Genomic DNA, 15,846 nt, shown 5'->3' with positions numbered 1-15,846 from the left:
TTTGTAGACTGCTGTAATTGTCTGATGCATGCGAAAGGGAAACTGAATTAGGGTGGTGTCCGCAGAAATGGAGAAGCAGTGGTTGGTGTAAGGGGGGAAATTTTAGGACTTGGAACTTGACAGGGTATACCGTGTGACAAAGGAAGGCAGATGGCCCACGGGGGACTGGAATCGCGATGGCTTTACTGGAAACAGAAAATAAGAGAAGCGGCTGCTTTGTAAGGAGAAGATCTTTTTTATTTCGGAAACATGGAATTTGCGATACTGACATCCAGGTAAATATACTGCAAGTTTCCTAGAAAGACATAATATTTAAAGTACACAGATCAGAACTACCCTGGGGTTAAGTGACTAAATTCTCAAGATAACAAGAGAAAGCAACTGTTAGTGGACACCAGTTGTACTACCTTATGATCACTGCGTAATGTTCCATTTGTAGCTATACATACACACTTAATCCTGGGATAGCTAGTTATACATATTTGGGTATTAAAATGGATCTTAAGAGGCTACAATATTGTATTACACAAAGGAGTTCGTTCACATTATTTTCAAGAAATAAATTCTTATGGAATGAGAACTGTCTTCCATTTCGTACATTTCCCACTTAAAACTCTATATCTAAATCAAACTCCCTAAAATGAATGAAATTGGCAAGAATGAAGGACAGAGATCATAAGCAAATATAATTATTATAACTACAAATTTAAATGGTGTAAGTATTATTCAAGACGCTTCTTCCTCTCAGAGTTTAAGATGTTATTGTCCGGGTCCTAGCAGGATGTTGAAGTCCATCAACAGGGCGACTTGTGGCATTTTTAAAGTGACTCAGGTGACTGTGCTTTTGCAACTAGAGGGTGCTGAAGGACCACAGAGGACTAGATATATCTCGTCTTTTAAAGATTCAGTAATCAGTGACTCTTTTACAAATTAAAGTCTTCAATAAAATAACATTGAATTATAGATGCAATTTGCATAAACAATACGTAAACACATTTTATTATTGAATTGACAATCCAAACCCTCAGTTGCTGCAAACTCTCCAAATAATGTAAATATACTTATTTGGTCTTATGTTTATGTTACATGGATTACTGATAGTCCTAGCATCAGCTATAGAGAAATAAAAAGGTACATTGGCTCTGATATTACTAGGGAATACAAGTCTTATAGACCAGAAAGTACCTATTTTGCAAGTTGGAATAAGACCAAAGCAATTAATCCAAGTAGCCTGGACTTTTAGCAAGAAAGAAGATACAAATGGAGGTGAGATCTAACTAAGTAATCATTTACTTAACCTTTAAATGTCTTGTAACAAAATCGAGCACTATTCAAATAAGAAAAAAAGAAATTCAGGAAAAAAATTTAATTTTACTTTAAAAGATGTGAGCATTTTAATAAAATAAAGAAGTTAAAATCCTCTAATGATTATGGATTTTTCTTCCCAACTCAAGTTACTTCTAGTAATAAGGTATTTTCCTCTTGGTTTCTTACAAATGGTATGAAATCACATATTCATTGCTATATTCCAATTCAAAATATTTATGACTCTTTTTAAGGCACAATGATTTTGTATACTCTGTATCCACAAAATAAAATCCATGAAAATATATCTAGGTTTTAAAGTGAACTAAATAGAATTTCTTTTATCAGAAACATTTAATCAATATATCTCCTTTCATTTTTATTTTATGAGAAACCAGAATTCAGCACGAATTTAGGTAAATCTAGATTTCCCTTTGTTTCAAAAATGCTCACTGGGCTTTATCATCTGGCATTTGACAACACAGGCACACTTTAAAATGAGCTGCTTTTACAAATTAGGAATTTGTTTGAACTTTATTGCTCCACAGAGCTCATGTAGTTAGAGTTGATATACTTCTACTTATAAAGTTATACCATATGTAATATACTTTTGCTTTATCTATGATAATACCATCTAAAATTGTACAAGAATAAGATGGCTTTCTCCGAAAGTTACAAGGGAAGGGATCTGAAACACTACGTACATTGCGATGATGACAAAACAGGGTTCAGAGTGCACCCCGTTTTATTATCAGAATTATCGGAATATTTGCAATTTACACTAACTGGAGAGAAATGTTCGGATTCCATTTTACGTAGTACGCTTATCCTTCATTTATTCCTAAAGCAATTATGTTTGCTTTACATAAATACATCATGATTAGAGCACGGACGTAACAAGATCATGCTGCCATTCCACATGATGAAGGCGCCATATTTGTATTACACTCCAATGGCATCCAAAATGCAATATATTGCTATGAAAATGCAAAGAATGTTCACAGATTGGCATTAATGAACGAGGTTGTTCACAATGCAATGGGACTTGACTTTATACGAATGGAAAAGGTTTATCATAAATATATAGACCAGTAGATAACGTTGAAGAATAAGAAGCAGAAAGGAAACAACGCTCTTGCATAAAGATCGATCCTCTTCGCTGCCGTCGGAATAACGGGTTTGGCAGGAGGCGGCTTCTTGTTGTTCTTGGCCTGGGATTTCCCAAGTCCGTTGTTGACCTCAATGGGTTTTCCATAGCAGTCATAATTGGACAATTCAAAATCTCTCGGTAAGCTTCCCACGATGCTGAAGTCGTTAGATCTCAGATCAGACTTGGACGTACAAACCTTTTTGCATCTGGTCTCTCCAACCTGAGAATAAAAATTAAAGACAGGATATTTAGAATTTTTCTATTTATAAAACGTCTTCAAAAAGACATTTTAAAAATCGGATGGTCTATTCAGTTGACTATTATGTCTCTTTGTCAAACAGAAATAATAGTCAATTGATTAAACCACGGAATTACCTGAACATTTAGGGCTCTAAAATGTTGCCTATACAACAAGGCTTATGTCATGGAATAAACTTTTGGTAGGTTATTTTATGTTAAGGGATCAAGGCGCAAATCATCCTTTATCTTAGGTGCTTCCAGGCTTGTGAGAGTTCTCAGCTGAAAGACTGACCAATAAATGAAAATCCAACATTTAACCATGACACAGATCATATTAGCAGAACATACGGAATACAAACGTCTTCTGGTACCTCTGACCTTTGATTTCCCCAGGGATCCTATTGCCAAATTGGGTTGTTTATAAAAGACTGAGGCATTTATCCTTGCAATGAGACAGGCTGTGTCTCTAAACCACACTCACAAGTAAGAACTAAAAATGGTCACAATGATCATGAACCAAAGATTGACCAGCGAAAGGCATTCCTCACTTGCTGCCTGAAGATGAATTAGCCAGAGAATCCAAACTCAGAAAATCCAAAGAAACTGGATATTTCAGCCAGATCATATGCTACAGAGACTGTTCAGTTGATCATCTCTGAAGTATTACATTTGACTCAGTTCCCTACAATATACAAAATAATTATTCCACACTGAACTCTCTCTGGCTGTCAGAAAAGCTCGTGGAAAAGACAGAGGCTGACCAGTGGCTTAAGGAAAGGCCACAGAAGGGGGAGCCCATGATTCCACTGCTTCATCTTCCACTGTTCTTACTCCCGAGCTTTGTGATTCACCTTGGGAATCTTCACTAAAATATTTACTGTTTTACCGAAAAAGGAAACCATGTCATTGTACACTATTAGTACACTCTAGTTTTTGCCTTAGTTAGAATAAGACATTGACTAATTATGTGGATTCTATTCACATTTACTAGATTATGTCTGGGTAAAAATGATGCTTAATGTAAGATGTAAAACAAGTCATTCCCCAGCAGCCCTTCAGGTACCAGGACGGTATCCTTTATCCGAACAAACACTGAGGCATATTTTCTGGGCAAAAGCCAGGTGGCAGTGCTCAGAGGTGGAAGCAAAAGTAACCAACATACACTGAGTGAAAAAACAAATGAAAATGTGTCACCACATCCTCTGGCTTTATACATTTAGGTTGTTTCCTTTTTTTTTTTTCAATTTTGAACAAGTGCTGGTAATGTTATTTTTTTAAGCTGATCTATGAATGTTGGCTTTATAATTATATCTTTATACCACATAGATATTTGTACAATCCTGTTGGGTAAGAACTTTTGAAAAAGATGTTTATGTAAATATAATTGTACAAAAGTACACAAGAAAATGTTGATAAGTAGGAATGGGGGGGATTGAGGCACTGGAATTTCATCCTTTCTGAATGTCTTATAGGTTAAAAAAATGTGAATCACCAACATATTAAAATATTTAGAAAGCATCGATTTAGTTCCGTCCTGGCTTGATGGGACTTGGAGCTAAAGGAGGCCAGCCGGAAGAAAGAGGATTACCGTTCCCCGTTTTTTAATGTACAATCCCAGCTTCCCCATGGTGAGGACCCAGTAGAGCTTAAAGAGGAGTTATATCCTGATGGAGCCACCATTGGTCCGGGCTCTGGTCCCCATCAATTTAACCCAGTGTCTAGGAAAATGTCTGGCAAAAAATAGGGACTGATCAATGGAATGAGACAGAACAAAGCTGGCAACGAGAATCTAAGTTATTTAAATGTGACTTTGGGAAATCGTTCATGTATATATTATATATATGTATATATATATCACAAATTATGAAAACATATATTTAAAATTTACTTCCAGGCCTTTTATTTAAATTCCCCAATTTGAAATCTTAAAAGGTCACTTTCATCAAGTAGTCTGTCACCTAAGCTCTGTCTCCACACACACACACACACACACACACACACACGTTCACACTCACATACACTCCTGGTAAATGTCCCAGACAGAAGACCGCATTTGAAGCTCTGGTTTTCCAGGGCTGTTTGACGAATGGGTAAGTCTCAGTGTGTGTCAGCGAACTTGTGTAAAGACTAAATCACGACCTTGATCGGAAGAGAAGTTGGGAATAGCCTCTCCATATCAAACCTTTCTACTATTCTCAGACTCTCAGAGCAGCCTGCAAGCTCTGGGACTCCGTGGGTGTCCCAGGCTCTCTCTCACTTAGAATCCTCTGCTCCAAGAGCACTAACTGTGCTTTAGAATCACGTATCAAAACAAAGGAGGACTCTGGCTTCTGACAGCAACTCAGGAAGCGTGACTCCTACCAGTTCTTTTTACTTTTGCACAAAGAAGGCCATACATATTTACTACAGAAGTGCATTTACTCTGAACCGTATTTTATTCATGGCTTTAGGGGTAGTTTCAGTATCTATAAGTAACTGGACAAGTAGCCCAATTTATATGATATTATAACCTAAGTCATACATATTAACACTTAAAATTTTCTAGTGTTTTGTTTACATAAACAAATTCTTAGATTCTGCCAGCAATTTTGTTTGTTTTTTGTTTGTTTGTTTGTTTTGCGGTACGCGGGCCTCTCACTGTTGTGGCCTCTCCCGTTGCGGAGCACAGGCTCCGGACGCGCAGGCTCAGCGGCCATGGCTTACGGGCCCAGCCGCTCTGCGGCATGTGGGATCTTCCCGGACCGGGGCACGAACCCGCGTCCCGTGCATCGGCAGGCGGACTCTCAACCACTGCGCCACCAGGGAAGCCCTGCCAGCAATTTTAATCATTATAAAATTGTACCTACACAGCTCATTCAAAATGTAGACATAGAATGTTACATTTATTCCAAGAGATTGTTTAAATATAGGAAATAGTTAAGGGAAGAATAATTACTTCAATGTTGAAGTGATAACAGGAAAAATCACTCCAAAAACTTCAGTTTGGTTACACTAAATGCTTCATCATTTAGTCTATTGAACACTCTTCTATAAACGTATTTGCAGATTCTTATATTTGAAATGAGGTGTGTGTGTGTGTTGGTGAAGAGTACGTCTACTGCAGAAGTAATTTTTAATGACGTGTCAGAGCTGAATAAGCAATAAAATTAGGTTCCCTACTGAGAAGTCCTCTAGTTGCTTAAACAGCTCATAATTCATTACCTCATTTGCTGGTCTCTTCTTCTGCTCATCAGAGACTTTACACAAACACAACTTTCTTTAGTTAATACTCTCCACACATGATTATCAAATCAAACATGTACATAAGAGTACAAAGAGTTTACAATATAAATGCTATTTTAAACAATTATAATGTCACATGCAGAGGGATTAGATGAGCTACTTATAAGTAAGACAGTAACCCCACTCAACACATTTCTAAAAGTGATCTTGGTTCTACAGATCTCCAATTTATACTTTCCCCATTTTTCCTCATATGAATATGTGTCTCATTTACTTTCATCATATAAACTTGTCACTTCTGAAAATTACTGGTAGCAAAAATGAGGTACTACGATAATGAGGCTGTCAAGGATAAAAAATGATGAAGATAAGAACTTCCAAAGGCTTCAAACTGTAGCCTCTAAGATTTTCTTTGTGGTCCTTTCCAGCTTGAATCTGCACACAGGTAAAAGCGAATCGCCCGAGGCAATATTTCTGGACCAGAAGACTTAGGTGTGATTTCACGGTGGTAAAGGTATCCTCTACAGATGATAAAAATATGCTCAGAAGGGACCTGAACAACAGAGAACTTACTAGGAAAATGAGCAGAGCCTCAGTGGTGACGTGTGGGCCTGTAACAGAGAATCTAACATCTGTGTTGTCACAGTCCTAGAAGGACGGAGGAAAGGTACTCAAAAACTAACAGCTGAAAACTTCTCCCATTTGGCAAGAAACATAAGCCTTCATTTTTTCTAACAAGCTGAACAAACCCCAAACTGGATGACCCCTAAAAAAACCACTCCAAAATACATAATTAAACTTCTGAACATTAAAGGCAAAAAAAAAAAAAATCTTGAAAGCAGCCAGAGAAAAATGACATTTTACCTAAAGGAGAAAAACAGTGTGAATGAAGCAGAGTTCTTCTCAGAAGCCACAGAGTCCAGAAGGAATGGGCACAATACTTTTTAGGTGCCAAAGGAAAAGAACTTTCAACCGAGGATCCCATTCCCAGTGAAGAGATCCTTTGGGAATGAAGGGAAACCAAGACATTCCCAGATGAAGGAAACTAGGAGGATCTGTTACCAGCAGCGCTACCCAAAATAATGGATAAAGGCAATTCTCTAAAAGGAAAGAAACAATAAAAGATAGAACCTTGGAATATCACAATGGAAGAAAGATCAAAGTAAACAAAAATAGGCACAAATACAATAAACTTTCCTTCTCTCTCTGAGTTTTCCAAATTATGTGTGATGGTGAAGCAAAAAGTGTAACACTTTCTAATTAGGTTCTAAGAAGTATTTACAATAATTTTGTCATGTGAAGAGGAAAGCAAAAGGTGTTAAAGGGAGGTAGCATTTCTACACATCACACAAAGTGGCAACAGAGTGACATCAGGAAACTGTGATAAAGTCATGTGTATATAATGGGACACCTGGAGCAGCCTCCAAGCAAGAGAGTGACATGCTTACAAACAATACAGGAAACTCAAAATGTCATTCTAGGAGCTGTTCAAGCAGTCCATATGGAAGAAGGAGAAAGAAGAAAGAGATTAAAAATAGAACAAATAGGACACAAAATATACACCCTGAAAAAACCATCATTCAAAACGACACATGCACTGCAATGTTCATTGCAGCACTACTTACAATAGCCAGGTCATGGAAGCAAGCTAAGTGTCCATCGACAGATGAATGGATAAAGAAGATGTGGCACATATATACAATGGAAATTACTCAGCCATAACAAGGAACGAAATTGGGTCATTTGTAGAGACGTGGATGGACCCAGAGTCTGTCATACAGAGTGAAGTAAGTCAGAAAGAGAAAAACAAATATCGTATATTAATGCATATATGTGGAATCTAGAAAAATGGTAGAGATGAACCTATTTGCAGGGCAGGAATAAAGATGCAGACGTAGAGAATGGGCATGTGGACATGGGGGTTGGGGGATGAATTGGGAGATTGAGATGGACGTATACACACTACCACGTGTAAAACAGGTAACTAGTGGGAACCTGCTATATAGCACAGCGAGCTCAGCTCAGTGCTCTGTGGTGACCTAGATGGGTGGGACAGGGGTGGAGAGGGGAGGCCCAAAAGGGAGGGGATATACGTACACATACAGCTGATTCACTTCGTTGTACAGCAGAAACTAACACAACATTGTAAAGCAACTATACCCCAATAAAAAATAATAATAAAATTAAAAAAAATAAAATAGACTGAAGCCCTAAATATATCAATAAGTTCATTAAATTTAAATGATCTAAATATACAAATTAAAACGTGAGAGGGCTTCCCTGGTGGCGCAGTGGTTGAGAGCCCGCCTGCCGATGCGGGGGAGGCGGGTTCGTGCCCCGGTCCGGGAAGATCCCACATGCCGCAGAGCGGCTGGGCCTGTGAGCCATGGCCGCTGAGCCTGCGTGTCCGGAGCCTGTGCTCCGCAACGGGAGAGGCCACAACAGTGACAGGCCCGCGTACCACACACACACAAAAAAAACGTGTACCACACACACACAAAAAAAACAAAAAAATAAAAAAAGACCTGCAGACAGCATCACGTAAGAACAGTTTGCTTGCCTCTGTCTCTAAAAACGTGTCTAACGTTCTAGGTGTTGGTAGGAGTGGCGGTCAGCAAATGGACATGGTCTGGGGCCAGATGCAGGCAAGGTTTCCAAGGCTGTAGGATGGTCTGGACCTGTTAGTCTCTTGTGGAACTTACCATGCTACGTGCAGTGGAAATGGTCCCCTGGCCTAGGGTCTTCTCAACTAGAGGTCATCAAGTACAGGCATGCTGGAGTGAGTGGAAAACTGTCCTCAATCCATGACGTGGTCTGTGGCTCCAGGATTTATCAGTACCTGAATCTAGAGGCATGGTCCGCTATTCTTAGACCCATCACCAAGTGACAAGGCAAGGTCATGGGTTTTAACTGTTCAGTTCTTCTCTAGCTACTCACTGCACTGGACAAATCCCAAACCATGGGCATAGTTTCCCTATGAGCCAGGCACCCAATAAAGAAGTAGCCTGCCTTACATGAGCATTGTGAAGCTCTCCAACTTGATGGGGAATGGGTGGGAGATTGACTCAAGAACGTGGGCCCCGTAAGCTTTCAGCCCCCCGGCCATTCGCAAAGGTTTGTCAAATGAGAAAGAGTACGAAGGTCTGTCACTTGGGCAAGGCCTCCACATTCAGTGGTGACCATCAGAGCAGAGGAATTGAAGCAGCCTTAAATTCCACAGAAAGTTCTCCAGTAATTTGATAAAGTGTTGATTTTTTTCTCAGTTACTATTGGACCTAAGTGTTTTCTATTCTTTTCCAAAAAGTAGGTTGTGTTTAGTCCCTTTGCATCTGTGAGAGAAAAACGAGTGAGAACCAATTCTACCAAACCTTTAAACCCGCAGAACGCACTTTGCTGGCCGACGTCATCCTTACCTGTAAGGTGCTGATGTGAACAGGTGTGCCCGTGCCATTCACAGTGTTCTTCTTAGCTGCACTCCCCCCCTTCCCATCTGCTTGCTCAGCCTTGGCAATTCTGGCTTTTTCCGCTTCGACTCTCTTGGGGTTATTGAGCATCACCTGGACGACCGCGTACTCCACCAGGGACGCAAAGCCGAAGAGCAGACACGCGATGAGCCACACGTCCAAAGCCTTCACGTAAGACACCTTGGGAAGTTCCGCAGCCAGGGTTGTGCACTCAGAGGCCAAGCTGAGCACTGAGAAGATTCCTGCAGGACAGAAACAGGAATTCAAGTTGCTTTTTACTCCCGTGAAATGTTCTACAATCACTGCTCTTTGATGAAATCCCCCTCCAATAACTTTCAATGCCCCTCAGGTCCCCTTAAAACTCAAAGAGTAGAAGAAACACCATGTACTTGCTTCTTATGTAAGAATTATTGAATGTGGGTGGTATGTGTGTAAACACTTAACATTTTAAAAAATAAATATTTATTTTTTATTTTTTATTACCCTAATAATGAAAGATGTACTTGGTTCTCTTTGCTCTTGCATTGGGAATACGGGGAACACTATATTAGTATCAATAATCATTTAAAACATTGAAAAATATATATTCCACCAGTTGCATCATTTCAGAGGCTCCTGAAAGGTGTGGAGTTGTGGGGATTTTTTTTTTTTTTTTAACATTGAAGAACTAAGAGACTCTCTCCTAGAAAGAAAGGCTTTTAGTAAAATATAACTTCTACAGGTTGAAACAATATTACATATATATATATATATATTACTATTATATTGTAATTATCCTCTATCCTGAAGAAAACTAATTAACAGGACTATGTTTTAAAAGTTAATATAGGTTTTAACATTTTCTAACCTGGAAGTGAAAAGTAACATAAAAATCCAAGATCTTCTCAAACATTGCCCTAAACTCAGTTAATTATACCTATGGGCATTAATTTAGCAAATCACATCCCCAAGTTATTTTTTTATTCTTAATCAAGTGTTAGTCAACTTATCAATCAAAAACAAGCCTTGAAGTAGCATATAGTGACACCATTCTCTGTGTTTCCATAGCATTTCATGCTCATCAATAACACAGAATGTATCAAATTGTAGTAAATTTAGTAGTATACCTGAATCTTTATCCTGATATATTAGCAGCTTTATGAATGAAATGGAGAATAAGCCAGATTATAGAAGGCCTTCAAAGTCCTAGAGTGGATCTTTTATCATATTTGGTAGAGAAATGACATTATCAAGAGAATATTTCAATAACGTCACTCTTCTAGGGATAAAAAAATAAACTGAGAAAGAAAAATATAGGAGATGCAGAAACAAAGAATAAGAAAATGAAGGATAGGATGAATGTGAAAGGATTTTGGAGAAAACATTTTTTAAAACTTGATTACTATTTAAAGGAAGAAGGAAAAGACTGAGACAAACTTCTAAACAGAATGACTGGGAAAATACCCATGAAATATAGGAAGAGGAGAATATAGAAAAGATGTGACTTTGGAAAGAAAACACCAAGTTAGGCCAGATAAAGGCCGAGAAACAAAGAACTGGTGACCACGACTCAGCACAGGGCACCCAGGACCTTCTTGAAGGACAGATTGGCCAGTATCGTTCAGGGGAGGTTGTGGTGGAAAGGGAGGGGACTCCAGAGAGGCTCAGGCATCAGAAAAAGGAGGTCAAAGGAGCAGAGAAAGATTCAGAATAATAGAATATTAATGGACATTTGGGAGATATTTATAATCCCAGGCGTTAAGTTAAAAACCATGGTGACCAATCCCAATAAGATCTGTATCATTTCGAAGATGTAAGAATGGAAATGGAGATCAGTTGAGAAGGAAGAGAATGTGGACCTCACTGTGTGCCTTGTCTTCAGGAAATCACATTAAAATAGGAAACGTCCACTTGCTTTTTTATCCTAAAATAAGAAATCTGAGCAAATATTTCTCCAGACAAATATTTCAGCCTTATATTAACATGGCCTTCAGATGAGATTACATCATTGTTTAAGTAACTCATAGTGAAATGCTGCCTGAATTTTCCTACATTATGAACCAATAAAAAGAAATGTGAAACCCATCATTCAAAAAAATGGGTATATTTATAATTTCAATATTGTGTTCTTAATATATTATTCCCATTTAATGGAGCACCTCTCTAATAAATTCCAGGACTTCTTGGTATAATTTTTCTATAACGTGTTTAAAACATATAGTCCTTATTTGTCATTTGTTACTTTCTCTCCCTAATGCAAAAACAAACCAAGTCTAGATTTCAAATCAGGGAGTATGTCGTAAAATTGCTATCAACTCTGATAAACAGGCGTGAGGTCTACATCTACTAAAAGTTATGGCTAACAAATAATATAAATCAAAGTATTAATAAATTAACTACATAAAATAGTTAACGTGAATAAAAACTTCTATAAAGAATTCAGGGTGAAGATAAAGTTGTTTAGCTCATCAATATGCAGAAAGAACTTTATAGTGATAAAATCCTTATTTAAGAGACCACTATTGATAGTGAACTCCCATTGACTATGGGATGTCCAGAGATTTCTCGTTCAGACAATCTCAGAGGAAACATCTGAAAAATAATTCTTTAATAGCATATACTCTAGCAATCTATTGCCTAAAAGAGGAATACCAAAACCTAGAAGACTGAAAAAGGAAAGCAAGAAAAAGGGTGAAAAAAGAAAAGGAAAAGAAAGGGGAGGTAGAGATATTTTTTTTGTATTTCATTTATTTATTTATTTTATTTCTTTTTCTTTTGGCTGTGTTGGGTCTTCGTTGCAGCCCACAGGCTTCTCTCTAGTTGTGGCATGCGAGTTTTCTCTTTCTAGTGTCTCATGCAGGCTCCAGAGCATGTGGGCTCTGTAGTTTGTGGCACGCAAGCTCAGTAGTTGTGGCGCGTGGGCTTAGCTGCCCTGCCGCACATGGGATCTCAGTCCCCCAACTAGGGATCGAACCCACGTCCCCTGCAATGCAAGGCGGATTCTTTACCACTGGACCACCAGGGAAGTCCCGGTAGTATTTTTTATTAACAACAAATAGAACCAACAGAGCAAATCAAGGAGAAATTGTGCCCAACAGCTACTGTCTAAACCTGAAATCATCGTTATCCCATACTGAGACAAACTACACCATGCACCAAATTCTTATATGGAGTTGTGATTAATAACATGAAAATTCATTTAGAAATACTGCTAAATTATTACATCAGCATGTTATCATTGCACAGCATTCTAATCAAAGGATACTAAAAGGAAAACCACAATTACTACCATGTGGGAATCCAGAAATAATATCTGACATTTTTGAAAGAGATCCTTATAATCAAAAAGATCTTGAACCACTGTTCCAGATGATAAGAAAAGACCATAATAGGGAAGAAAGGTACTGTGTGTGACCTGCTAGAGGTCTGAATTGCGACCTGAATTATTCATCTTTTTACATGTATAATTTAAAAGTATTGTTTAAAAAAAATCCTTTTTAGCAGCAACTAAACCATTTCATGTACCAGAAAAAGAATGTGTTACAGTAAAGTTTACGTAGGGTAAAAAGTGTAAGACGTTACCTCCACAGTTACTTTTATACTTAAAGAAATAGCTGAAGACAAAGTCTACCTAAAGTTCGCAGAGGAAGCTTTGATACTTGTTAACAATGGGAAAAGTAAATCAAAAAGAGATAGGAAGAAAAATAAAACTGGAACACAAGACTGATTTTTTTTTTAAAAAAGCAAAATGAGTCTAGGGTAAATGATATATGTTCTTCTCCTAAATTTTAGAAAATAAAAATTATGGGCCATAGAAGGAAAAGATTGGCAAATTGATTTCATAATCTTTTGGGAAAATGTAGGGGGAAAAAAGTAGAAAAAGGAAAGATACACTGGGTCAAAATAGTCGTATTGACAGAATATCCTGATATTTAATCTGTCAGTAATATTATTTCTTTTTTCTTTTTAGATAAAATTATATATATGTGTGGGTCTAATCACAGAGCTTCAAAATACCTGAAGCATAATTCCATAATTAGAGTTGGGGATTTTAACAACTCTCTCATCAATAACTATAATAACTAGACAAAAGACATAAAAGATTTTAACAGTACTATCAACCAACCTGACTCCACTCATATCTACAGAATTCTACACCCAAGAGTGATAAATATACAGTGCAAGTGACATAGGATGTTTGCCAGGAGACATATGCTGGGCTGGACCATTAACAAAGTCTCAGTAAACATAAAAGGATTGAAATCATAGAGTATGTTCCCTGCCAAAATTAAAAACAAATCATATTTGAGTACTTATGAAAATGCTAAATATTTGGAATCCAAACTACACATATATAAAGAATCTGTGGGCCAAAGAAGAAATCACAAGGGAAATTAGAGAATATTTTTTTAATGAAGGAAGATGAAAATACAGTATACAAAAATTTGTGCACTGCAGCTAAAGCAGGACTTACAAGGGAAATTTGTAACTTTAAATGGCCATGTTAGAAAAGAAGAAGGGTCTAAAATCGGATATCTGAGTTTCCACTTCAATCATCAAAAAGACATCAAATAAAATCCAGACTGAGTAAAAAGAAATAATAAAGATAAGAGCCAAAATCAATGAAAAAGAAAAATAAACAAATAGATAGAAATGAATGAAATGAACGCTGATGTTTTGAAAATACCAAGAAAACGGATAAGTCTTTATCTAGAGTGGTCAAAAAAAAAAAAAAAGAATTCACAATTTAACGATATCAGTACGTAGGAATGAATACTTCACTACAGCTAGACATGAAAAGGAAAAACCAATATTATGAACGTGTTTGTGCTAATAATTTTACCTACTCATCTAATAGCTAGAAATCAATTGGTAAAATGTGCCAAAATAAAGGAAAAAAACATATAAACCTTTAAATATACTCAGAGAAAGCACTGAAGCATTTGGCAAAAGTCAACAGTCATGATAAAAACCCTCTGCCAACTAGGAAGAGAAGGGAACCTCTTCAACCTGATTAAGAGATCTGTAATAACTACAGCCACTATTACACTCAACACTGAATACTTCAACTATTTCTACCCAGAATCAGGAATAAGCATCTCTCACAACCGTATTCAACATTGTACTAAGGTCCAAGGCACTACAAGAAGTAAAAAAAATTAAGTATTTGGGGAGTATATGACACAGGAGTATGAATCAGGCAAAACGGTACCATTATTTTGATAAACACTATGCTAATATTTTAGAAAAGTTAAACAAACTTTTCCTATAAAATGCAGAAATCTCATTTCTAGGTGTTTGCCCAAGAGTAATGAAAATGTATGCCCACACAGAGCCTTGTACACAATTATTTGTCACATCACGTATAATACCCCAAAACTGGAAACAACCCAATCCCCAACAACTGGTTAATGGAGAAACACACGGTGGTGTATCCATACTATGAAACGCTACTCGGTAATAAGACAGAAGCAAACATTAACACATGCAACAGCACATATAAATCTCAAAAACCTAAATATGTCCCTAGTTTTCTTTTCATGAGTCAACATGTTGACTGATCCCACTTTCAATTTACCACCACTGACCTCCAGAGGTCCGCGATCCTACCAGGCAATCAGGGTGTATTTCCCCAGTCCCTTCACCAGTCTCTCTCCCTTCAGAACCACAGTGCTTTTCCCCATCACCCTTGCAACTCATGACCTGGTTTCCCATTTCACTAAGAAAACAAAATCAGAGGCTAGCCCCCATGACCATGTCTACCCTCGCATCTCGCTGTGTGCCCTTCAGCTCTACCTTCTCTCCTAACGCTACAGACCAGCAGTCAGTCAACCCCATGCACCAGGCACATCTGACCCACCGCCTATTTTTATAAATACAGTTTTACTAGGACATATCCACGCCTATTCAGCTATGTATTGTCTAAGGCTGCTTTAGTGCTATGACAGCGGATTTCGGGGTTTCAACAGAAACCTCAAATGTTTGCTATTCAAACTGTCGCCGAAGGAGTTTGCTGACCCCGTGGACAAATCCACTGTGTTCTAGCAAAGGCCAATCCCTCGTTTCCTACCTCCCATCCCCTCTCACTGCTCCTGCACTTCTACCGACTCTCATTTTTTCCTTCACTACTGGTTGTTTTCCACCAAAAATAAACGTGTGTGGATTGTGCCCCTTAGAAAAACAAAACCAAGAAACCTCTCAGCTCCCATCCCCCCTGGCTATTTCCCCACCCTCCCCTCCTGTGGGCAGCTAACGACCTCCAACAGGCCGTTTACACCGAGGGCTCTAGGTCCCCCTCCTGTATTCTCCTGAGTCACTCCGACCAGGCTTCCCTCTTCTCCTCACTCCATGGAGACTGTCTCTGTTCTGGATCCCAGTGGCCCCCTAGGCTGCTAAAGCCAAGGGCAATCTTTAGCCCTAACCTTGACCTACAAGCAGCTGGCTGGTCACTCTCCTCGCCTGGACACACCTTCTCCACTTGGCAGG

The 15,846-nt window shown here is 38.2% G+C and overlaps 1 protein-coding gene across 1 annotated transcript in view; it reads right to left on the bottom strand.

Moving 5' to 3' along the window:
• Nucleotides 1-1,364: 1,364 nt before the first annotated feature.
• GLRB (glycine receptor beta) overlaps nt 1,365-15,846 on the bottom strand; it is a 66,354-nt gene continuing 51,872 nt past the window's right edge. Inside the window, exons 8-9 of the mRNA XM_029235556.1 lie at nt 9,331-9,623; nt 1,365-2,675 (exon numbers count right to left, since the gene is read on the bottom strand). Of these exons, the coding sequence (XP_029091389.1) occupies nt 2,379-2,675; nt 9,331-9,623 (590 nt within the window). The 3' untranslated portion in view covers nt 1,365-2,378. The remainder of the gene's footprint in view (nt 2,676-9,330; nt 9,624-15,846) is intronic.

This window comes from Monodon monoceros, unplaced genomic scaffold (genome assembly GCF_005190385.1).
Source record: "Monodon monoceros isolate NGI ecotype Baffin Bay Population unplaced genomic scaffold, NGI_Narwhal_1 Super_Scaffold_20, whole genome shotgun sequence".
In the NCBI taxonomy this organism is placed as follows: domain Eukaryota; kingdom Metazoa; phylum Chordata; class Mammalia; order Artiodactyla; family Monodontidae; genus Monodon; species Monodon monoceros.
Note: the sequence above shows the minus strand (reverse complement) of the source record. Positions and strands in the feature narration are given on the sequence as shown.